This window comes from Syngnathoides biaculeatus, chromosome 22, assembly GCF_019802595.1.
Source record: "Syngnathoides biaculeatus isolate LvHL_M chromosome 22, ASM1980259v1, whole genome shotgun sequence".
NCBI classification, from domain to species: Eukaryota; Metazoa; Chordata; class Actinopteri; order Syngnathiformes; family Syngnathidae; genus Syngnathoides; species Syngnathoides biaculeatus.
Window position 1 is genome coordinate 17,741,600 of NC_084661.1, and position 24,167 is coordinate 17,765,766.

General features: G+C 48.3%; 2 protein-coding genes across 4 annotated transcripts in view; one reads left to right on the forward strand and one right to left on the reverse strand.

Annotated features, from left to right (window-relative positions):
• kat6b (K(lysine) acetyltransferase 6B) overlaps positions 1–21,686 on the forward strand; it is a 30,112-nt gene extending 8,426 nt beyond the window's left edge. For all 3 annotated transcript variants that reach the window (XM_061809298.1, XM_061809297.1, XM_061809299.1), the window contains exons 3-17: positions 3,456–3,564; positions 4,669–4,784; positions 5,655–5,736; positions 5,997–6,126; positions 6,191–7,182; positions 8,679–8,800; positions 9,262–9,374; positions 9,465–9,606; positions 9,731–9,892; positions 10,760–10,853; positions 13,528–13,759; positions 14,479–14,638; positions 14,975–15,214; positions 16,857–17,127; positions 17,399–21,686. In XM_061809298.1, coding sequence (XP_061665282.1) covers positions 3,456–3,564; positions 4,669–4,784; positions 5,655–5,736; positions 5,997–6,126; positions 6,191–7,182; positions 8,679–8,800; positions 9,262–9,374; positions 9,465–9,606; positions 9,731–9,892; positions 10,760–10,853; positions 13,528–13,759; positions 14,479–14,638; positions 14,975–15,214; positions 16,857–17,127; positions 17,399–20,070 — 5,637 coding nt within the window. In that variant the 3' untranslated portion in view covers positions 20,071–21,686. The remainder of the gene's footprint in view (positions 1–3,455; positions 3,565–4,668; positions 4,785–5,654; positions 5,737–5,996; positions 6,127–6,190; positions 7,183–8,678; positions 8,801–9,261; positions 9,375–9,464; positions 9,607–9,730; positions 9,893–10,759; positions 10,854–13,527; positions 13,760–14,478; positions 14,639–14,974; positions 15,215–16,856; positions 17,128–17,398) is intronic.
• On the reverse strand, positions 21,479–24,136 carry LOC133495093 (dual specificity phosphatase 29-like). Its single transcript, XM_061809303.1, has 3 exons — positions 23,800–24,136; positions 22,652–22,875; positions 21,479–22,562 (listed from the first exon to the last, which is right to left on the reverse strand). Exons 1-3 carry the CDS (start codon positions 23,919–23,921, stop codon positions 22,345–22,347), a joined length of 564 nt encoding a protein of 187 aa, XP_061665287.1. The 5' UTR covers positions 23,922–24,136; the 3' UTR covers positions 21,479–22,344.
• Between the last annotated feature and the right edge of the window lie 31 nt (positions 24,137–24,167).

The window sequence follows — 24,167 nt, forward strand, 5'->3', positions numbered from 1 at the left end:
TGGGAATGGCCCAGAACAAAAAAACATGTTTATCTGATTAAGTCAACTGATGTGGATCAGGAGTATGTGGTAGTTGTTTAATTAACTGTCTACATACTTTTACGAAGCTTCTATTGTACTCCTGTTCCCTCTTTGTCGGTTGTCAGCTACTACGAGGTGATAAATCGAGCCCTTTTATAAATTCCTACTCAAAAGCAAAAGATAAACATAATCCGCTTCCAAGAAATTGTATTTTTAAAGGAGATAAATCACCATGAGCCCCACGTGACGCTTTTTGTACATGAAGAAGCAATAACTTATGTAAGCGGGAACACTTAGGGCCTTCTGTTCAAAAGAAGATGATGTCGTTTTTTTTTTTTTTTGTTTGTTTTGTTTTTTGGGGGGGTGGGGGGTTAAAACGAAGCCAAAACAGCTTCATACGCTGCCATTCAGCTGCGTAAATGTCAGATGATTTGTAGCTGGACATTGTGCGCCGTTGCCTTGCAGGAATTACTGTCACTATTATGTTACCATTGTGCCGTACACAGTACTTAACAGGCTGTGCGGCCAGGTGCTTGGAATTGATATTTCAACAATCATATATACAGCATTTACACGTCTAACTTTGCTCATCTCTGCATGCCAGAAATGTATCGTGAAAGGCAGCACATATAAATGCTCCTCCATTCGACGGCAGAAGGTACAATAAACAGGGCTGTCAACCCGTTGCCAATGGTACAAAGCGTGAGGTAACGACTTCCTGCGAGTGAAGTACATCAGTTTTGTCAGTGTTCAATTGAAAAGGTCCAAGAGTTCACACAAAGTCAATTTGGCAGTAACTTCAGGCGAGAACTTCACTATTTCGTTCACTCGTCATACTTTTTGCGACAGCCTTGTTTTGGTGGTGTACTGTCAGATTCTTCTTACATAAAGTAAACGGCGTTGCTCAACAAAGGTTGGAATGCAAAAGATTTGCAAAAACCTTGTGCTCATCGGGTTCATGCTTATTGCACGTTTCCCCAACCAGAACAAAATAAACCGAAGCGGCATTCTATTTCGACGCTACTCTGCTTTGCAAACGAACTTCCCGAACACCTGAAAAATGTACGACATTTTGCATTTGAAAAACAAAATCTATTGTTATTCATTCAAACATTTCAAAATGTTTTTCAGCTGCGATTGAAATACGGTAAAAAGTTTTGTCATGTTAGTGTTTCTCTTTTCATTGTCCCTTCTTTAATGTTGGCCTTCATCTTGATTTTTTCATCTTTTAGCTTGGTCCTTTTTTTTTCCTTTGGCTCTAGTTGTCTACTACGGCCTTGTGTATGATTTTTTTATTTTTTTTTTTTGCGCCACAAACCGGTCCAGGGTCTTACGGAAGGCGCACCGAAAAATGTGAGTTTTGAATAAAATAGTGAATTGCGAAATCAGCGGGGGCCCCCTTTCACTTCTATTGTCCGCAAGCTGACCGGAATAAACGTTTCCGCTTTCGAGGGGACATCCTCAAGGTGCCGTCCGGCCATCTTATTTCCGGTCGGCTCCCGGCTGCGGGATGCCGGTGTCAAATATTGACAAGGCCGGTTGGGAAAAAAGTCGTCGTTGACGTGGGCGTAAACACTCCCCGCCGCGCTCGCAGCGTCTAAATAACACGGAAACCGTCAACAAGGACGACATCCTGGCCGTGCGCCCGCTGTGTGTCGCCCCCCCCCTCCCCCGCCCCAGAGGACGCTGCGGGCTTTGAAAGAGTGGTCCTGTCATGTATCCCTTGATGGATGGAGGAGAAAACCACATTCAATTGCGGGTCAGGAGGCGGTCACGAGGACGTGCTTCACAGCAAGCGGCGACTGTTTGTGCATCCCCAGAGTGGCCCTTTTACAGCTCGATTGACAGAGCGCCGTGAGGAGATACCATCAGCGCACCCTTAAGTAAAGATCATATCGGCCAGTTGTTCACAAGCGGGGCGACGCGCCACCGCTCGCTTTAACGCTCCTCCGGGGGGTTGACCCACGTCGTGGCAGTTTTTTTCGAGCTGCCGTCGTTTTAAAAGAGAAGAATCCACGTAAGCGCTGCGTTCGTCGCGACAATTTTAGAGCAATGGCGTCGACTGTGTTTTACTACGGCGGTAATTTGATCCCGCACTCGTTAATCCTCTTCGTCTGGAGTGCTAACGCTTGAGAAGAATCGGATTAAGCCCTTAGACGACGCTGACTAAGATCGCCGTGCCGCTCTGATGTCACGGATAACGGGAGTTTGGCCGTTTCCCGAAGGTGCACATTGGAGTTCTTAAAGTATCCATTCTTACTACATTGAACAGAAACAACTCTTTAACACTTGATATGAAAAAATGCATCAAATTGATATTTGATGCATTTTTTTTTTTTGGGTGTGATTTACACATTTTTTTTTTTTTTTTTTGCCCCCAGAAGGTGGATGGAGCAAATTCACTCTTAATGGTGCTTTCATTTGCTTTTGTACAGATTGCTTCAAAATAGTTTTGCGATATGCTGTGGTCTTGCATCATCTTGTGGCCATAATCGACACATACTGGTTAAGGCTGGGTGATTCATCAATTGTATTGATTTCATCTAAATTGATTATGAATCTTTTTTTAATCTTTTGTAATTTAATGCTCGACCCCGCTAATGAACAGGCTGTGATTTACAACAAAGGATTTTATTTCCCGCTAAGAAATGGCAACATGATTTTCACTTGATCGAAGGCAAAATGCGTCAATCGCGCCAAACGTTTCCAAAAGTATCGATCGTTGCAATTTTTGTGCTTCTAGTTCCAAGCAGCAAAGGTTTTGCTGAGGTGGCCAACTTAATCTGTACAACTCTACGTGAGAAAAGACCACGAGCGAGCTGGAAGGGTTGCGATGTTCCTCTTCCACGTGGAGCAGCTGAGCCACCCAGTTTGACTTTTCATCTCTTACGAAAGAAGCCTGTGTGGGATATGAAAGAAATCGGAACTGTACTGTTCACTTTGGCCTTAGGTGGGGTCACATTGGCCCAACGATTCAGAATTGACCTGCAGTCTAAATTTGACCGTAAGGAATCTCTGTAGGATTTCTGACTCAATGAAGTGCCTTAGCTCACTTTCTCATAAAATGGTGCCAAAGCAATCTTTTTTTTTTTTTTTTTTTTTTGTTAGACAAAGCATAAAAACAGCCAATAAGTATGTTTTCACTTCATAAGGAAGGATAGGGTAGGAGGGGGGAAAAAAGCAAACGGGCAAATGGCGAAGTGCGAATCTGTGCGGCTCACTGTAAAGCAAAACTGTTTCCTCATTCCAGATGGAAAAGTCATGTTTTCGCAGTCTGACACTTCCACCTGCTGATATGTTCAAACAATTCAGTGAAAGAGGACTTTGGGGGCGATTGTACCACTGTTGTGCTGTAATGTCAAATTGTGACCACGTCTCCACGATTTGCATGCTTCCGCCCTGAGCACTTCTTCCATGTTTGTGTTCCCACTCAGCTCCGGGTCGACCCCATCCCAATATGCAGTTTCTGTCTTGGAACGAAAGAGTCCAACCGGGACAAGCGTCCGGAAGAGCTCCTGTCCTGCGCCGACTGCGGGAGCAGCGGTAAGTCCGCACGGGCGGCGCCGTATCGCTAAGTGTTGCAAAATCAACGGTGGCCGTGACGTTTTATGGGCAAGCACGCGACGAGGCTAGTCGGCCCTTCTGCACATCTTGTAGGAATTTGATCTTTTTGCAATTAAAAAAAAATAGGTTCGACGGTGCTTCCGTAGTGTCATATGTCAGGCTAGATTGTCTTTGAATACTTTACAAAATCTTAATAATGGACAGCCTGCTAGCTCTACAACAAGCGATCCATTTCAGCATAAAAGAAGAAGAAGTGCCGTTAGTCCGAACAACAAAAAGGTCAATTAGCCGCTCCCTCAATCATCACGTTATCAGTTTGAATTTCCACCGTGTCTAATTTTCATTAACTTACCTCTTGTAATATAAACTATGGCCAACTAATTTGCCTCATGTTTGACTGGAACATCAAACATTTCATCTACAAAACAAAACAAAGAGGCTAAAATATATTGGAGCCATTTCCTTGTTCTCCCACTGGCATGAAGTGGTTTGTTTACAAGTGGAAGCTCCGTCTATTGCCACTCAGTCATCCTGGGGGAAAGGTCTACTGAAAAAAATTGTTTCAATTAAGTGCTTTGATAGCGTGATTCCAATTCTTTTCATTGGTCCGGGTTCAAAGAGCTCCTTTTTTTTCCAGCAAACGTGTAGCGTTTGCTTTTTGTCTGCTTTTTCATCACCAGTCATGGAGACGCTCATGTTTGAGTAATTATTTTCAACTTAAAGTGTTCCGCCGTGAAATTTTTACAGTGCAAATTTGATTAACTGGTGTTTTTTATTGAGTGTACACAAATGGTCATTTTCCTGTAAAACAGCTGTTTTACAAGCGTGACAGGGCGCTTTTTTTTTTTTTTCCTACACGACTTTCATGCCTCAGCTTTCATTAGAAATGAGCGCCACTACTGTTTCTGCCTCATTAGGATCAAATTATCTTTAATTAGCCGCTCAGATGTTTTGATCGTACTGGTTTTACATGCAGATTGTGGCAGTGAAGAGTTTTCAGCACTGCATGTGTGAATATTTCAGCAGCCATGCAATGCCAACGTGCATTAAAAGCGCTTTCATGCTTTTTTTCCTGTCTTGTAGGGCATCCCTCATGTCTGAAGTTCTCCCCAGAGTTGACCTCCCATGTGAAGCGATTGCGGTGGCAGTGCATTGAATGCAAAACCTGCAGCTCCTGTCAAATACAGGGCAAAAATGCAGTAAGTCCCTTTCATTGACTGCCATGTATTTCATCCTCACAGGCAGCCAAACATCCAAATTGGAACACAATCTGTGCCACGATTCCAAGATATTGCGTTGTCAAAACACGTGCCCACGGGAGATAATGGTTCAACTTCCTCCTTCATAAAACCCCAATTAAGTATTCATGTCTAATTCATCAAAAAAAGAGGCTTCAAGTTGTCTCAGTCTCAGTTGAAGTTTACTGACATCACCTCGTGTGTGTCATATCTTAGCTTTTAGTCCTCTTACTTAATGCTATTGCTACTACATAATGGAAAAAAAAAACATACATAAGCCTTCAAGCTACTGGTATATGAAGATAAATGGAGCAGCAACACATTAAGAACTCTAATGTAACAGTCACCAGTCATATATTCTTTGTCCTGTGCGAGGAGCTGAGCTGTCTAGACTATATTTCTCAATTTACAGTATATCTGTCTGTTTGTGTTGTAGTGACCCATGGTGGTCATGGAGGTTATCCGCACAATAGCCATTTTATTAATGCTGAATGTGATGAAAATTGTTTGATTCATTTCAATTCTATTTTGCTGTCATTACTGTGTTTTTACGAGGTACAATATTGTACAGTTGTTTTTCCTTTAGAAAAACATTGTACAGATTTCATGACGCTTCCATTCGTTTTGATGACAAACGTTAATTCCAGATGAGTTATTTGAGTGATAAGTGTAGTCACAGTATGAGTTTGAGTCCTGTCTCAAGGCACCACTGAGGCGTTTGCTGAGCGATGCCGTCACCTAGTGGCTTGTCGGCGCTACCTACCCCCATCCCTATCCTGTGCTTCCCGGTCATTGACGCCGACGCGCTTTGCGTGTCTTGTGTCCCTCCAGGACCAGATGCTCTTCTGCGATTCCTGCGACCGGGGCTTCCACATGGAGTGCTGCGACCCGCCGCTTTCCAGAATGCCAAAAGGTGACACGTCGGGTGGCGCCTTTGGAGCGTTTTTGTTCAGCATTACAGATCTTAGGGCCAGGTTATGCGATAATTAAACTAGAACTAACTATAGCAGACGCCTAAAATTCAGTCGGCACACTGCACGGAACAGAACCTTTCACGTGTGGGTTTCCGCTTCTCTGCTGAGTAGTTGGTTGTCATTGTCAGGAAACGTCCTGGAAATTGATGAGCCCACCCCCCAGCATGATCGTGCGTGTATGTTTTTGGATGTCCTCCAGGAACGTGGCTTTGCCAGGTCTGCAGGCCCAAGGAGAACGGAAGGAAGCTGCTGCACAGAAAAGCCGACGAGATCAAACGCCGCTACGCCAAGCCCGTCGGAAGGCCCAGGAATAGGCTCACGCGACGAATGTATGGGCGCGCCACTCACCACTTATGTCTCGCGTGCTTCCCTAACTGCGACGTGTGCTTGTAGGTGTCTAAGCAGTGGTGACGGTTCCATGGTGGCACTTGGAGGAAGGGGGTCACCTGGTAGGGGTCCGAAGTTTAGCGTGTGTACCTCATCCGGTCATGCTGCATCTGTGAAGGACGCCAGAGGCAGCTTGGCTGTTCCAGACGCCACCCGATTCACCATCCCAACTCCCACCTCCTCCTCCTCCTCCTCCTCCTCCTCCACCACCTCCTCCTCCTCCTCCTCCTCCTCCACCACCACCACCAACACCACAGCCGCCGCCACCACCGTCACTCCGCTCCTCACGCCCTCCTTCGCCACCCCAGCTGCGCTCTGCGTTAACAAGAAAACCAAAGGGCTCATCGACGGGCTTTCCAAATTCTTCACCCCTTCCCCCGTGGGGCGTCGCTCGCGCGCCGTCACCAACGAGTTGCTCGCCGACGGCCGGTTGAGCTCTCGGGACGACGCGGCCGCATCGGTCGCCCCCCCGTCGGCGCTCCCCGCCTCCGCCGCTTCCCCGACGTCGCCCAGGTTTAGCCCGCCCTCGCAGGTGTCCAGCGGCTCCACGTCGGCTAACTCCCCCCAGAGCTCTTCCAGCCAGTCTAGCGTTCCGTCCCTGGGCAGCCTCTGCAATAGCAGCCAGCTCAAGGGACTGTTTGACGGACTCTCGCACATTTACGCCACTCAGGGACAGTCGCGGAAAAAGAGGCTAGCGTGCTACGCGCCGCCCAAGCGCACGCAGCAAAAGCGGGACGCGCCCCACGCTTCCAAAGCGCTGCCCCACCGTCTGGGAAAGAGCGAGTTTAGTAAAAACCGTCTCAGCTCCACGTCGGCGGGGCCGGGCCGACCCAGAGGACACGCCTTTAAGTTGGTCAGCCATTTCAAGCGCAACCCCTTTCTTAAAAAGCACAGGACGCTAGGCAGGCTGAGGTATAAAGTGAGCCCCCCGAAGGGAGCCGCCCCGCCAGGAAAGGGAGTCTTGACAGACGGAAGAGTTAAGACAGAGAGTAAGCATGGTAAGCAAGGATCTCCAGCGCCAGCCCAGGCCTGCGTCTCCACACCTTCTCAAGCTTCTTCTTGACTTTCTTTGTAACGCTTGCAATTATTATTTGTCGTAGCGACGAGAGCCGAGACGGCCCTCGCTCTTCTAACAGACTAATCTTTTGCTTTTTTTTATTTGGTTTTTAACTTTCTTAACTTGGCTGCGGACTTGACGTGGCTTCCGTCCTCCATCGTGCATGGCCCACTAACACGCCCTCCCTCCCTGCCTCCGTGTCACCCCCTCGCTCCGTCCTCGACCCTCGTACCCTCAGCATCGTCAGGTCGGGGCCGCCGTCATCGCGTCGCCGCTTTTCCTCATCTGCACCCTCATCCTCGCCCGCCGTAGTCATTAGTCCAGCGATTGACCCGCACGAGCTGCGTAATCGATGACGCGAGTCACTGCGGCGATGCTTCACTTCGCCGTCCGCAGCTGCGACGCGCCTTGCCGTAGAAACAACAACCTACACACGCTATTTTATCAACAAAATGGCCCCCAAACAACACTCGTAAATAGTGTCCCAATTAGTTGTCGGGTCGTAAACAGTTGCCTCTGGGGAAAAACAAAAACACTAACTGTAATTCATTGTATACGATAATGTTCTCGCGCAGATATAAAATTGTAATTGTCAAGACAGCAGCACTGGTAAAAGAGTACTGCGAAATATAATAAACATAACATAAACTGATGAATTGGGGGGATGGGGGGGAGCCCCCTTTGCGTGAACATGAAGTAAATGACTTCAAAACAAAGTTTGCCCTGTTTATTTTTTGTTTTTTCAAGTTACTATTATTATTATCCCCCCCGTTCTGGGATAAGCTTTTTTTTCTGGCTGGTACCAAGCAAGCTTGGGGGGAAAAAAAAGATGTCCAACCAGTTTTCTTTCAGCAGAGAAATAATAAACATTTTTTTATTTTTTACATCTAAGTAAATGTCAAATGCATTCAAGAGTAGAGAGTGAACGCACGTTCCAGGGAGCTACGTGACCTACTCACAGCGCCCATTTGTCCGTTTCGCTTCATTAGTCCTTAACAATCCTTTTTATTGAGTTTCAAAGTGTAAGTAACAGCGTTTGGCTAAACTCCCCGCCCCACGCCCCCATCCCCCTGGACACCATTTGCTGCAATATGATGCGTTCATGACAAATTGCTCCCACCGGACATTTTGGTTTCCATTCGGCGGTTAAGCCACGACGATTCTCGTACGACGGCGTCCTGCCCGCTCGCCGGCATCGCTCATCGTCGTCCGTCTTAATTCGCGGGCTCTCGGAGGATGACTAGGCACATGAAAGTGGTTATGCAATTAGTGATTTAGTTTCACTTCATTACATTAGGGATTTTTCTCACACGCATGAATATGAAAAGATGATACATTACAAACACTCCTCCCGAGTCGCCCGGGCAGTTTAGAAGCGCATTTGCATAGAATGTAGCGAGGAGTTGATTCATTGTGCGTTTATTGTGCCGCTGATAGGAAACAACGGGGAGCTGCGGGTGAAGCACGAGGCCCGCCCCGACTCGGCGGCCATGTCCGGAGCGCACGTGACTGACGGGGACACGGAGACGTTCGCCAGCGTCCGAGCGGTCGCCGCGCAGGTGGAGTGCGCGATTTTCAGCATCTTGTCATCTTGTGACGGTGCCGACTCTCAAATTTCGGTGCACAGCCGAGCCCTGCAGATTGACTTCATTGGAGATTTTATATATATTTCATTTAGGTTTTGTGGGGGGAGTAGGGCAAGCTTTATCATGACTTACTAAAACATTTTGGGGAGCTACAAAAAAATTGCCTTCATAAGGAGTGTCAATTATTTCCGTGCTGGCTCGATCCCCCCCCAAAAAAGACCCAAAAGTATCATTTTTAAATCTTTTTTTTCACTTCTCTTGAATGTTAAACCTATGCTGATCTGTATTGTCGTATAATGGGGATTTAATTAAACATGGCTCATATCTACAACTTATCAAAGTTTATTAGCTGTTGTATTTGCGGCGTTGCAGGAATAATGATCGGTGTGTTCCTTGAATGCATTCTTTGAGAGCTTTTTTTCCTTTGTTCGCAGAGAACGGGATGTCAAATGAACACGGACTCCACGCGATGTCCAGCTGTTATTGAATTTGGGAAATACGAAGTCCAAACCTGGTATTCATCACCGTACCCGCCTGAATATTTAAGGTATTGTTAACCTCCGACGCGTTTGCTTTCTGCATCAGTACAAAGCCACAGCGCTTCTCCTCTTTTTTTCTTGTTGTTGTTGTGTATCAGATTACAAAAGCTTTATCTGTGCGAGTTCTGTCTGAAGTACATGAGAAGCAAAAACATTCTCCAGAGCCACACAAAGAAGTGCGGCTGGTTCCACCCGCCGGCCAACGAGATCTACCGAAAGGACGGCCTCTCCGTCTTCGAGGTCAGCCTCGTCTTTCCGGCAATGAAGCAAAGAGCGCGCGCTGCGTGCGATTTGTGGGAGGCGGAGGGAGAGGGAAAAAAATGGACTCTCCAGTTTCGTCTTGCTCTTTTTCTGCCCCGCTTAGGTTGACGGAAATGTCAGCAAACTCTTCTGCCAAAACCTCTGCCTGTTAGCCAAGCTTTTCCTGGATCACAAGACCTTGTATTACGACGTGGAGCCGTTCCTCTTCTACATCCTCACAAAGAACGACCACAAAGGCTGTCATCTGGTGGGCTACTTCTCCAAGGTAAGCCATCGCATGCCGAGGGGAATCTCCGGTGCGATCGCTGGGATGTCATCAGCTTTTTACATTTTTTTTTTTTTTTTTTTTTGAGTAGGGATGGGTGATATAGCTTGAAAATAAAATCGGACATTTTTCGATTTGAATTGATTTTTCCATACACGACAAAGACCACCACATTATTTAAAAGAAGTTATGGCTCTTTCCCCCCCCCGCACAACTTGAAACAAATTCTTTTTGATTTTTCAGCCAAGCTCCTGAAGCCCAGGCTAACCTAGCCAAGTTCACAATCTCGTTTTTTTTTTTTTTTTTCCCCTCTGCGCTGGCGGTAGTTTCCTGCAAATTAAATTACAGGCACGAGATGGAGCCTGAGGGAACTTATTTTAATCATGTAGTAGTGTCAGGTCATGCTGACAGTTTGAATAAATATGAGAAATGTGCTTTGTTTGGGGGGGGGGGGGGTTGCAAACTGTGTCCCACTCATTTTTAGATTGATTATTATTATTTATTTTTTTATTTCAGAAAAGCAGACAATATCAATGCAAATCACCCAGCCCTAATAGAAACGTTTTCAAAATAAAATCCGGAACAGCTTTAAACAGAAGCGACAGTGGACAAAAGTACTTGTTTCGTAAAAATCCCAAGAATAAAGCAAAAGGCACACGCAGTTAATCCTTTCACGCCGTCTGAAATGAGGTCAAGCGAAGTGCACTGACATCACGTATTATAAGTGACATTTTGAAGGCAAATTCATCTTTGTATGGAAATCTTTTGACCGCGTGAAGGAAGTGCGGGCGTCACGACGGACAAGGACAATGGCAGGTGTGCGCGAAACGGCGCCGGCTTGACTTGATCCCTTCCTCCTTCCCGCAGGAAAAGCTTTGCCAGCAGAAGTACAACGTCTCCTGCATAATGATCATGCCTCAGTACCAACGGCAAGGATTTGGACGCTTCCTTATTGATTTCAGTAAGTTGCTCGATGCTCAATTTGCCTGCAATGGTTTTTTTTGTTTGTTTTTGTCCCCCCCCCCCCCCCGCCCCTCCTTCCTCATCCCCACAGAAGGCATTTTCACACGCGTTAAGTGGTGAACGCGTAGCTGGTGGCGAGGCGCTGTCGTTTGCTTTGAAGTGGCCTAATCAAGAGCGTTCATGAACAGCGCTTAAGGATTAAGTGTTGGGAACGCGACTTTGTCATCTTATATTATTTAAATGGATGCACACTATTAGGGAAAATTGACTTTTTAAGTTGCTTGCATAAAAATAGTTCTGAGTCTCTGGAGCGCCTGCTCAGCCTTCAGTCATCTGAAATTTAACTACCAAGTCCATCTTTACCGCCATGAGCTGCCTGGAGTGCGACCTTGACTTGTGCCTCTCAACAAGTACCGTAATTCTCGGCCTACAGAGCTGGTTCCAAGCCTCGCCGAGTACATTTGGAAAGGAAATACCATTTGGTACATACATTCATACGCTGCAGCTATGTAAAAGCTGCAAGTGCCCACATTGAAACACGAGATATTTACAAAGAAAGGCGGTACACGGAAAGAGTTTAACGCTCCCGCTAACGCTAACAGGGCCGGTTAAAATAAAACTTAACGGTAAATATCACTGAGACACGCCAGTAACACAGCGGCAACACGCTAGCGCAGGGCTAACAGGGCCGGTAAACGTCACTTCCTCGGCACATATATTCCACCGGTCTCATTCTTGCCTTTTCCACTAGAGTGCCCCCTTTTGCACAAATTAGCTACATCACCACATAAACCGCAGGGTTGAAAGCGTGTGGAAAAAAAGTCGCGGCTCGTAGGCCAGAAATTACGGCGATAGCAACAAAAGGCGCACTTGGCTTTGGCCCCGCAGTCGAGGGGAAGAGACGGGACTGCCCCGTGGCACAAAAAGCAGTCCAAAATGTTTGCAAATCTCCATCTCTAGGTTTTGTTATTTTCAGACACGTGGGAACTCTGAACCTGGAAAAAAAAAGAGATTAATTTGGTTTTGCGTGTGGAACTTCGAGGTTTTCGCTCAGTAAATGAGTCACCGGCAAATTAGAATCTCAATGTCCTCTTTCCCCCCCCCCCCCCTTTTTTTTTTTTTTTTTATTGCGTTCAAGATGTGATTCACTTTGGATAAGTCGGGCGGATAATGGCGCATTTGATTTCCTGTTCACTTTGGGGAGTCATTGAAACACGGCGTGATATTGAGAGCGCGCCGATAACAAAGATGAGAGGATTAAGGGAGATTGAATGCATCTGACTTCCCAGCTCGGTGACGTCTTCGTGGGACCATGTGGCCAGTTTGGCTGAACGGATTTTGCGATTCATTACAGAACACTAAAGGGACGTTCTTAAGTGCAAAATGTTATGCAGTTGTTTGTTTGTTTGTTTTTTTAAAGGGGACATATTCTGGAAAATGTACTTTTTATTGTTTGTGTACAAATTGTCGGGTCTCTGGAGTGCGTGCCAGTCGATCTTTCTGGCTATTTCTGGGAAAAAAAAAAAAAAAAAAAGTCTGGTGAGCGAGCTCGACCGTTGCCAAGTAATGGGAGTAATTATTATCCGGCGCCGCCTTGGGATGCCGCTGACCTGATTTCGCACGTTTTCCAAAATAAGAGCCGTTGTTTGGCCGATTTCACGCTTTATTCTTTTGCTCTGACTTGAAAGCAACTATTTGAGATATGCGTGCTGCATGGTGGCAGGAAATGAAAACTCTCCTCGCAGAAAGCAGCAGTTTGGCAGATCATGAATAATCCTTCCAAAAAAAGATTCTTCATGCTGTTTGTTGCCACTCCCGGTTGAAGATCAGCTTAGTGAGAAGCGGAGACTGCCTTATCGATATTAGGGTTAGGGTAATATTGTTAAACACCGAAATGGTAGAATTTATTTTTGGTGGGGCAGGAATATATTTGGCATCTCTATTTAATTCCAATTGGGAAAGATGATTTACAGCGCGTGTTTTGAGTTGCAAGCACGGTCACGGTGCTATTTTAGACTTGTATTTGAAGGCAGCGGCGTAAACACCACCCCAGCATCCAAGTTCTGGGGTGAAAGTGGTCAAGTCAAAGCCCAAACGGTACCTGGGAGCGGTTTTGAATTGTGGAAGAAAATTCATATGAATCCTTTAAAGCCTTGTGAATCCTCCCGTGAGCCGCACTGCAGAATATTTTCATCATGATGCAAACACAAGGCCCTCAGTGTTTGACGATTAGATTTGCTTGTTTGCTTCTCAGTGGTGGGTTCGCATTAAAAAGCGTTCATTAATTTCGCGCAGCTCATAACGCGCGACCCTTCACGCAGGAAGGGGGTGGGGGGGGTGGGGGCACGGGGGTGTTGCTATGAAACTAATTCCACACACGGTTACATATTTGTTGTTTCTTGGCTGGCTTGTTATCGTCGCTCATGCAGTCCTTTTTGAAAGGCGGCTTTTTCCTCCCGGCCCGTTTTGTCACATCTTTATTTCTCTCCCGCTGGCTTCCGACGTAGCTTATGGACCAGACGAGAAGTGATTGCTTCTCTTTGACTGTTGGAAGGTGAAACCCCAGGCAGGGCACGATATCGCTTCCTCGCCACGACTGAAATGCAATCTGAAAGAAATTGCTTCGAGCTCGACTAACATTTCAATTTTAATTTATTTTTTATTTTTTTCAGGTTACCTTCTCACAAGGCAAGAAGGACAAGCCGGTTCCCCCGAGAAGCCGCTGTCAGATTTGGGTCGCTTATCCTACCTGGCGTATTGGAAAAGTGTCATCCTGGAGTACCTTTACAGGCAGCCGTACAAACACCTCAGCGTTAAAGGCATAAGCAGGGCCACGGGGATGTGCCCGCACGACATCGCCGCCACTCTGCAGCAACTCGGCATGATTGACAGACGGGATGGACGGTCAGTTTGCACGCTGCCACCTCCGGGCTCACTTTCTCGCTCGCTCTCTCTCTCTCTCCACACTTTCTGTGTGTCTGTCGTCTGACTTATCCAGGCCAGTGGGTATTTTTAACTGTGTATCCATTTAATGGGGTGGAATATTGACAAAAGTAAGTCAGGCTAAGCACCCCCAAGGACAGGAGCACCTGCTTTGTGCAGCCGCGCATCTTTTGCAGTTTCCGAGACAAATCTATATATGTACTGTTTTTATTTGATTAAGATTTTAAAGTATTGCGCATCACTGGAAAAGTGTCATTTCTCCCAACGTTACAGTACTCAGGACAGAGGCCTGCAGGATATTGTGAAAAACGTAGCTGCTAACCGTCCTCCCCCTTTTCACAAACTCTTGACACTTCTTATTAGCTTTGGGCTAGTCAAATTAAATTCATAGAAACGTGCAAAATACGCAGGTGAGGTGCCGATATTATTTTCGTCCACTCATCCTCACGTTTTGCACTGTTGTATGTGTGACTTAGGATGCGTGTGCCTTTTAAAAGCTGGGGCCTGTCCCGGTGAGTAACGTGGGAGTCAGCGAATGAAAGTGCAGCGTACATTGGCCGTGTTACGGTCGGTTACTGAAACGCACGGCGCGACGTGGCGAAGGATGACGTGATATCTCGTCGCAAATGTGTGTAATCCGATCTGACGGTCTTTTTTTTTTTCTGTCGCGTGCGACTCAGGGTGGTGCTGATCCGAAGAGAGCGACTGATCCATCGGCACATGGAAAGACTGCGGTCAGACCCGCGTCGTCACGAGGTGGACCCCGGCGCTCTACGCTGGACGCGCTCCACGTGGCACAACGCTGTCCCGTCTGAGGAAGAGAGGGAGGCGGAGATGGATGTAGGTTCTCAATCGGACGCCGTTCCGTTTGTTGACGCTCGGCCGCCGCCGCCGCCGCCGGGAATATTTGCAGGATTAGCTAACGAGTTCAAATGGAGGCCAGAAGCAGGCGGCGCGTCCTCGCTTGTCAGCATTGCTGTAAATCACTTCAATGCATCTGACGGCACTTTATAGCCACTCTTTGACTGATTGGCTAACATCAGATGTGGATGTTGCTCTTGTACCAAGGATGCAGTCAGCCTGCATAATTCGCCACAGTTTTACACCTCAAGACCAAGAAGAAAATTTGAAAATACTCCATCTCGTGTTTTTTTTTTTTTTTTGTCTGTTTATCAGGCCGAGCTTCTGAGGGAGCACGCGAGGCGGGGGAGCCACGCGGCCAATCACGGCCGCAGGCAAGCGCTCACCAAGATGCACTGCAAGGTGCCCTACAGGACGTACGAGCGGCGCCACGCTCCGTCGTGGAGCAGACGTGTTCAGCCGCCGCAGAACATCAGCGACGACGACGACGTGGACTCCGACAGCTCGCCGGCCGCCCTCGCAAAAGCGCACGCCGTGCTGGCGGCCAAGCGAAAGGTGACGTCACCCGCCTCCAAATCAGACGCTGGGAGTTTCACATTAACCGTCTGGCGCAAAAGCACGCGCGCGTCCTAAAATTCTTTCGAACGTGGCGTGCACCCAGCCGAGATGAAAGTTGCGATGAATATTCATGAATTCAGCCGAAGCTTCGGCGGAGTCCCGCTGTCATCCGGTGCCTCCCCTCCCTTGCGGCAGCTGTGGATAATGGATCGTGTTCACTGCTGGCGGCCACGCTGCGCTGGTTGAAACCTTCATCACGTTCTGTTAGGCCAGCCCGGTTGACTTCCAACTTGTTCAATCGTCGAAACCATCCCCACATCCGTCATTCATCCATTTTATCCTCGCGACCTCTCCACGGTCACAGGGAGAGTTGGGAAAACATTAGGTTTAATATCGGAATTATCGTGACTGAAAATGTCACAAACATATGGAAACACACAAAGGATCACAGATACACACTCAAGCACTTTACTCACAACCTCACAATTCCAAAGTGCTGCCCAGAACTAAGTTTCAGTGTGAATTGAATCCATCATTTGTCGTAAAGTTAAGATAATTTAAAGATTCAGTGGCAGAGGAAGAGGGAACAGGAAGGTGTTTCCACAGAAATGCTGCCCCCTTGTGGTCTTGTACCTTTAATGCCGAACAATATGAACACATCTTAGCTTTGTGCTTGCTATGTGGCTCTATTTGTTTTTCGTCCATTACTCACTACTTGTTGAGAATGCTTAAAATCACATCTTTCCTTTCCTCTTTACTCATCTGTGCTGGCATCACCAAAACAAAAAAAAAACCCACACAACTTTGGATGCACCTGGACTGACTTGCGACCAGTTCAGGATGTAGTTCGCCTCCCGCCTGAAGTTAGCTGGGACAGGCTCCAGCACTCCCGCGACCTTTGTGAGGATAAGCAGCGGCTGCCCGATGCTTGGGAATTGAAGCAGGGGAAAAAAAAAAAACACGATGGAAATGGACTCGAAACATTGCGGTTGTTCCATTTATTGATTTCGCATTCGTCTTGTGAGGTACAGAAGAGGGCAGCAGTTGTTGTGACTGCCACGGGAGTATATGAAATATCTGAACTGCTCCACTGCTAAGTGGAGATAGCCTGGACATTTTCTCCTTTTTTCTGGAGACAGCATTCACACACGCCATGGTTGCTATGTGCCACATGGGCACATCACTAAAAACGAGTACCCTCGTGCAGAGGAACCTTCACTTATGTGCTCCTCACCACTGTTTTTTCAGCCAAGATTTGTCTTACTGGTGAACTTTAGATAAGCTGCCGCTCAAGCGAAGTGGAAAATAACTCGTATGGAGAGCCACGCTTTTTTTTTTTTTTTTTCGTTTGTTTAAACACACAAGTACAAAATGAATTGGAGTCTTCTTCTTTGTGGTCCAATGTAGGCCTCACTAACATTAGAAAGACGTGACCACAAATCTTCACAATTATATAGATGGCTAAAGATTTACTTGGTTGTTTTTATTTTCACGCTTAATTGGTCAAAACACCAAACTCTTTGCATACAAGACATTCAAAAGTCTTATTTCCCCCTACTCTGGCCCCTTTAAATATTGCAGTCAGCCCAAGTAGCGCTCTTCGTTCTCATTTGGGGGTGCGTTTTGTTTTGTGTTTTAGAGGAGCATCGCGCTGAAGAAGAGGGGACGCAAGCGAAAGCGAATCAACAGCAGCGTCACAACGGAGACCATCTCCGAGACCACCGAGGTGCTGAACGAGCCCTTTGACAACTCCGAGGACGAGGGTCCCGTGCCGCTCACCTGCGGCGCGGAAGAAGACGAGGGTGAAGAGGAGGAGAAAAAGAGCCACATCGCCGCCGTGAAACGGCGCAGGGGTCGACCGAGGATCAGGGAGAAGGTGCAGAGAGACGATCCTCAAGACTGGAATGAAGGTACGCATGCTGATTTCCAAAAAACACTTAAGACGAGTGCACTACCATCCACGTCACACTTCTGGGGCTGCGCTTCGAATGAACGGAATCTCAATTCATTTCTATGCGTAACACTGATTTAATAAGAGTAAAGTGAATCAAGAGTTTGGGCACAGAATTTGGTGAACTTGTTAAAGGAAGGTGCCACTGTGTGTGGACATTTATATAAATGATTAGAAAATGGTTTGCTCCATCAGATTGCACCTCATACCTTGATTCTTTCTATGTGCAGAGGCCGACGCCCCCTCCAAGAGACCCAGCAGACCTCGTCCGGTGAAGAGAAAGAAAGGTTGGCCCAAGGGAGTCAAGCGAGGCCCCCCGAAGTGGCGCCTGAAGAACGAACGGAAAATGGGCTTCAAGCTGAACCTTTACACCCCGCCCGAAACGCCCATGGAGGCGGAGCAGCACCAAATCCAGGCCGAGGAAGCGCAGGGAGACCCGGACTGCCAGTTCGACGGCAACAGGGCGGCCCGACGCTCGGCCCGGCCGCCTTCGCAGTTCGAGCCCCCGCCTAAGTCGAGCTCCCCCGTCGGGCCACCCGCCGCCTCTCCCGTCGCCGCGTCCCCCAGGGACGGAGATGGCGGCGATTCGCCGGAGTATCGGCGAGATGAGCTGCAAGAAAGCGATCGCGAAATGGACTCCCTGACCAAAGATGTAGATCGGACCGCGGAAATCGCTGCATCGCCAGATAATCACAGCAAGTACGTGGAGGAGGATTTTGAGCCGATCGCAAGAGTCGAGGCGGCACGTGATGATGACGAAGGCCTCAAAAAGACAGCAGAGCCTGAAAGGGGCCAACTGGACGTGGCGGAAGGTTCAAAAGAAACGGCTGAATGTTTTTTAGACACTGAAGACGACGGCGCGTCATGTCACCCGCTTTCGAAAGAAGACAAAGCCACGGCTGCCGCAGAGCGAATTCAGCACGCGGAGGCGGAAACTGAAGGACCGTCGCCGCCCCCCGCAGCCCAACAGCTTTCTTCATCTGCAGCCGCCGACTCCGACAACCTCGCAGAGTCCGAGTCGGAAGAGGAGAGCGCGCCCAGTCCTCGCCAAGGTCACGCGGCACCTCCGCCGGCCAAGAGGCCGCCCCTCAGTCCCCCGCTCAGGGACGGCCCCCCGATCTGCGCGGAGGTCGACTCGGAAACCGCGCGGGCCGTTCAGTCCCTGACGCGGGAGAGCGAGCGGGACGCTGTGTTCCAGGACTGCGTGGAGAGTCAGGAACCCTGCAGGAACTTGCACACCTTCGCCCCCATCACGCCGCTGGAAGACTGCCCCCAGTCCGACCACAGCAGCCCGCTGTCGTCGGCGCAGTCTCATCCCAGCCAGTCGGTGCGCTCGGTGAACAGCCCGGCCGTGTCCATCCTGGAGACGGGCTACACGCAGATCAGCCCCGACCACAGCGCCATCTCGGTGCCCTCCATCCACAACATGGAGACCAGCCCCATGATGGATGTGCCGTCCGTGTCGGACCACTCGCAGCAGGTGGTGGACAGCGGCTTCAGTGACTTGGGCAGCATTGAGAGCACCACCGAGAACTACGAGAACCCCAGCAGCTACGACTCCACCATGGGGGGCAGCATCTGCGGGGCCGGTCCCCCCCAGAGCGGCTGCCCCTACGGGGGCATGCCGCCCAGCGGCCTGGCCCAGAGCAGCTGCGCCGTGAGCCAGCAGATGTCCGCCGTCAACCCGGGCGGCTGCGGCATCATTCAGCAGAACAGCCTGAGCTCGCCCCCGCACTGCAACGTCAAGTCGCCGCAGGGTTGCGCGGTGGTGGCGGCGGCGGCGGAGCAGCGGCCCCCCAGCGCCACCCAGCACGGCCAGCGCGGCGCGCACGGCAGGCACGGCCCCCACAATCAGCTCGGCCAGCACGGCCACCACCACAATCTCCACCTGCAGCACAATCAGCTGAGTCAGCACAATCAGCACCCGCCGCATAACCTCCACAATCAGCACACGCCGCAGGACCCCGCTGCCCAGTGCGCCATCCCCGCCAACTTCGCCGCCAGCATGCAGTTGCCCGACATCCCCGAGTCGGGCAATCCCAACTTCGCCCTCTACGAGAGGATCAACCACCAGGGCGAGTACGCCGGCGGGCACTACCCGCAGTCGTCGGGCCTGAGCCTGGCCAAGCTGCAGCAGTTCACCAACACGTTCATCGAGCACCCGCGCTCGCTGCCCTTCAACCACTCGGCGTCGCACCCCATCACGTCCTACGCCAGCACCCCGTCCCTGTCCTCGCAGCACTCGGGCCTGGTGTCCCTGTCGCAGACCCCGCACCGAGTCCCCAACGCCCAGGCGCAGGCCGCCATGACGCCGCCCCCCCCCAGCGGCCTGGGATCGCCCCCGGCCGTGATGCTCCAGCGCAACGTGGGCGTCCCGCCGGCGCAGCGCATCCAGGCCCAGATGACGGCCAAGGGCCACGCGTCGGCGGCGGCGCGCTCCAAGTCGGCGGCGCTGGCGCACCACCACCACCACCACCACCACCACCATCACCAGCACCAGCACCAGCACCAGCAGCAGATGTACTCGCGGCAGGCCCAGAGCGTCGCCGTGCAGGCGCCGGCCAGGACGCTGGCGGGAATGCCGCGCGTCAACATGAGCGTCAACATCATGCCGGCGCCGGCCTACAACTCCATGAACATGCCCTCGCTCAACGCCATGAACGGCTACGGCATGAGCCAGCCCATGATGAACAGCGGCTACCACGGCAACCACACCGCCTACATGAACCAGTCGCCCCAGTACTCTATGCAGATGGGCATGATGGGAACGCAGCCATACCCCCAGCAGCCCATGCAGGCGCCGGCGCACGGCAACGTGGTGTACACTCCGGCCGGTCACCACGGCTACATAAACGCGGGCATGTCCAAGCAATCGCTCAAAGGGCCTTTCATCAGGCGGTAGCCCGCCGCCGCCGTTACGCGGTTCTGCTCTCGATGCACTGATCTGGCCTGTCTTTTTCTTCTTCTTCTTTGTGTGATCGACACTACGCCCAAAAAGGTTGAGGCTTTCGGGTGAAATTTCCAGATGAACCGAAAATGCAGGATTGTGGACAAGACCCGATTCAAATCGTGGTCCACTTCCAAAAGGCCACACCCCGGGTCAGTGTCTCCCTCTTGCGGATCCATCGCAGTACAACCTTAAAGCAGTTCACTCCATTCGTACCTCGTCCGCGGAGTCCAAGAATGACTCCAGCGCCTGGTCAGATTTTGGATTCACTGGAGGAAAAAAAAAAAAAAAAAAAAGATTAGATGGGCGACTAGTTAGCACAGTTGAGAGGTTGCGAGTTCAAATCTGACCTCGCATGTGTGAATGTTCTCCCCGCGGCTGCTTGGGTTTTTCTCCGGGTACTACGTTTTCCCCCCGCTTCCCTAAAACGCGCATTTTAGATTGACCGAGGACTCTAAATTGCCCGTAGGTGCGAATGGGAGTGTGAATGGTTGGTTTCTGTCCGCGCTGCGATTGGCTGGCGACCAGTTTGGGGTGTACCCCGCCTCTCGCCCAAAGATCGCGTGAGGATAAGTGGCACAGAAAATGGATGGATGGAACTGATGTGTAGTGCGAAAGAGGGATGTCCCCAGCAAAAGCGTCATCTTGCTTTTTTTTTTTTTTTATCCTGTCCGCTCTCTTCTTTGACCTTTTAGTGCATTTAAGGTTCATCCGAGGGAAATTTCACCCAAAAGTAGAATTATTCCTGACTTTGTGTGTAAGTGTATATACATATATATGTATATGTACACATTTATGTGTGTATATATATATATATATATATATAAATAGTGAGCGAGAGAGATGCGTGTGTGTGTATATATATAGTTCTTTAAAGACAAAAACCAGCAGCAGCACTTGGAACGAATGCAAACATTTTCATTCACGCGTTCAAGAAAAGAAGAAAGGAAAGCGAGTATTTTTTGTTCCTCCATAGCGGGAAGCCTTACAGGAAGCCACGGCGATGTCGACGATGACGATGATGATGATGACGAAATTCTATTTAATTAGCGGCAGGTTCAGAGGCTCCGAGGTCGGCCTTCCGTCGTCGTGTAGCGGCCTCCGCCGGAAGCCATTTTTGAATGTGCCTGTTCACGAGTGGAACCTGTTCAGTGTGTTAACTGTCCAACAGTGCTCACGCGTACACCGTTTTAGTTTGTACCATATTTGCGCCTTTGTATATTTAAATTATTGTACGTATTTTTTTTTTTGTTTGTTTGTTTTGGGTTTGTTTGTTTTTGTTTTTGTAAAGTGGCAAACCTTAGCATGCTTGGGTCTCTCCTTTAGTGACAGTGCGTTGAGTAGTACTGTACGTACAAGTGTCGTGCTTAACAAATAGCAAGCCATTTTCAAGCTACCGGGCCTTTTATTAGGTGAAAAATGAAATTATATTTTGTTAATGCTAATAATATAAACGAAAAAAAAAAAAAACCACGTAAACTTTTAGTCCAGTTTTTTTGTTGCGCTTTGAGAGGATTTATTGCTCTACGTATGTATAAGTCTTTTTGTAACAGATCTCCTTGAGGCAGCTTTCTGTTTAATAAAGCAGACTGATTTCTGTCCAAATATGCCAGCGGATCTCCCCATTTGTACACTCCCGAACCGTGTGTGTGTGTGTCAATTCCATTAATATTTTGCAGAATGCCTTTTGAAAGCTTTTCATTTTGGATCTTTTTCAAAAGTCACTGCATGCTCTGAAATGAATTTGGGGGGAAAATGAATGAGTACTGGTCCAAATCGAGGTTTAGCTGCAATTGCTTTATTGCATTCGGCACTTTGGTTGATTGATTTTGGGCCATTTCCGAGATTGACGAGTCCCGAAACCGGGAACAACCCACAAAGAAAGTAAGCCGCATTTTCACAAATACTTGGACGTTGCATTTAGACCACTGTTGCACTAACAAATTGTACACTTTATTTCTTTTCTGTCAGGGAACCAAGAAGATGCTGACCGGGATGCAGCCTTTTAACAGAAAGGTAATAATTGCTCACTTTGATTTTTTTTTTTTTTTTTTTCCATTTTGATCCAAATTGCCCCAACTTCTGTAAAAACGATTACTCAGAATAGGAAATGACTGCCGCATAAATCATCAGAATAGATGAAATTGCAGCCCTTCAAGCGCTCGCAGTGGACTGGAGTTGTCAGGGGCCTAATAACGAAATTATTATTATTATTTTTTTTTTTCTTCTTTAGTCCCCCCCATGCGGACCGTCCCGCCTCCGTTCCAGCAGCTGCGCGTCCAGCTCCCTCAGCTGCTTGAGGAAGCCCCAGTTGGGCAGGATCCTGCGGCGCGTCTTGACGTGCTCGGCGGCGTCGGCCAGCGTCATGCCCTCGCCGATCATCAGGTAGGCCAGGAAGAGCGAGGCCGAGCGGCTCCTGCCCATCACGCAGTGCACCAGCAGTTTGTCTGCGGGGACGCGGGCACACGCGACGCCAACGGAGTCCTTCAGCCGAGCGCCGTTTGCCAAAGGCTGTTTTTCAAATTTTGGGTCTTACTGTTCGGGTCGGCCAGCGCCGTTGCGATGAAGTCGGCGGCGCTGAAAAAGTACTGGCCGAGGTCAAACGAGGGCGTGTCCGAAGCCACCACGCCGTGGTACACCGCGGCCATGTCGTCGTAGTAACCGGCGCCGGTGTCCACGTTGTTCCACGTGCCCTCTGCCGCGTTCAGGATGTGCGTGATTCCCAACTTCTTCAGTTTCGGCTTGTCCTTTGCCGTCGCCCTGTCGTCGTCAAAAGATATTTTTTTTTGAACGGCCATCATTTCTTACAACCTGGAGGAAATTTTCTTTGGGATTTCTTTTTTTTTTTTAAATTTGATTTATTTTTTAATTTTTAATATTTCACTCGTTCAGTGGCAATTTTAGTTGAATTTTTTTTTTTTCGAAATTAGTTAATAGTTCCAATATTTTAACAATATGTCATTGGACTTTTTTTAAATATATTTAGATGCATGTACAAATATTGAAAATAGAGTTAAAAAAATCAATTCAAGAAATTCAAATTTTTGCAACCAAAAAGTTAGCAATAATGAAACCAAAGAATGAAAAATGTTTTTATTTTAAAGAAACAAATTAACTTGAGAGCTGCTAAAACTACCAAACGTTAAACAATTTACAATGTTACTCCCTCACTGAGTTAAGTTTTTAATCAACAAAAAGTTCATATTTTCTTTAAATGGTAATATATCTTTTTATTGCTCATCAAGCCAAGAATCAAATACATGTCAGAAATGACAAAAAAAAAACACATTTCCACTGCAGACTTGCTTAATACTACCAAACATGAAATGTTTTTAAGGATTTTAAGCATTGAAATGCTTGGATTTATTTAAATTAACTCTTTTCCATATATTGATAATTTAGATGAAATGTTAGGTACATTGCATTTACTTTAATGCAATCCATAAAATATTAAATTCTAAAAAACATATCATTTAAAAAAAAATGCCCGAAAGTGTCATAAATTCTTTTAAAAACCACAAAATGATATTTTTGGTAATATTTGATAACTTTGATCCAGGAAAAAAAATTAACCATGAAAAATATTGATGCATGAGGATTAGATTTTTTTTGGTTTGTGGCCGTGAAGCATTTTTGTATCCAAATGTTTGCAAATATGGCAACTTTTTGTGTTTTGCTACTTACTCGTCGCCGATGTAGACTCGAGGCCACACTTGGTCGCAAGGCGCGTACGCCGCGCAGCCCCGGTTGAGGATCTTGTCCAGCTCGTAGCAGCTCGGCGTCGCGCTCGCGTCTCTTTCGCCCATGCTTGATCTGGTTTCCGTGGCAACGCCAAAGCTTGAAGACTCGCGTTGTTTTGGAGCCTCCGGCCCTCCTTGGAGGAGACGATTGTGTAACGGCCGCTCGACGCCGACGATATTTTTAGGGGCTGCGACTGCGTGTCTGACCTTAGCGGCTCCACTGAAAAACGTCCGCCGTCTCTGTGCACGTAACGCGTTCAACTCCGCTATGGAAATTTCAAAACCGGCTGCCGATCCAAGACAAAAAGTCTT

What these genes read in the sequence shown, in the direction of transcription:
- LOC133495093 (XM_061809303.1), bottom strand. Translation starts at nt 23,921, where the DNA reads ATGGGCGAAAGAGACGCGAGCGCGACGCCGAGCTGCTACGAGCTGGAC. An exon ending in CGAGTCTACATCGGCGACGA is followed by an intron (nt 22,876 to 23,799) that starts GTAAGTAGCAAA and finishes TGACGACGACAG; the next exon opens with GGCGACGGCAAAGGACAAGC. An exon ending in GGCGCTGGCCGACCCGAACA is followed by an intron (nt 22,563 to 22,651) that starts GTAAGACCCAAA and finishes GCGTCCCCGCAG; the next exon opens with ACAAACTGCTGGTGCACTGC.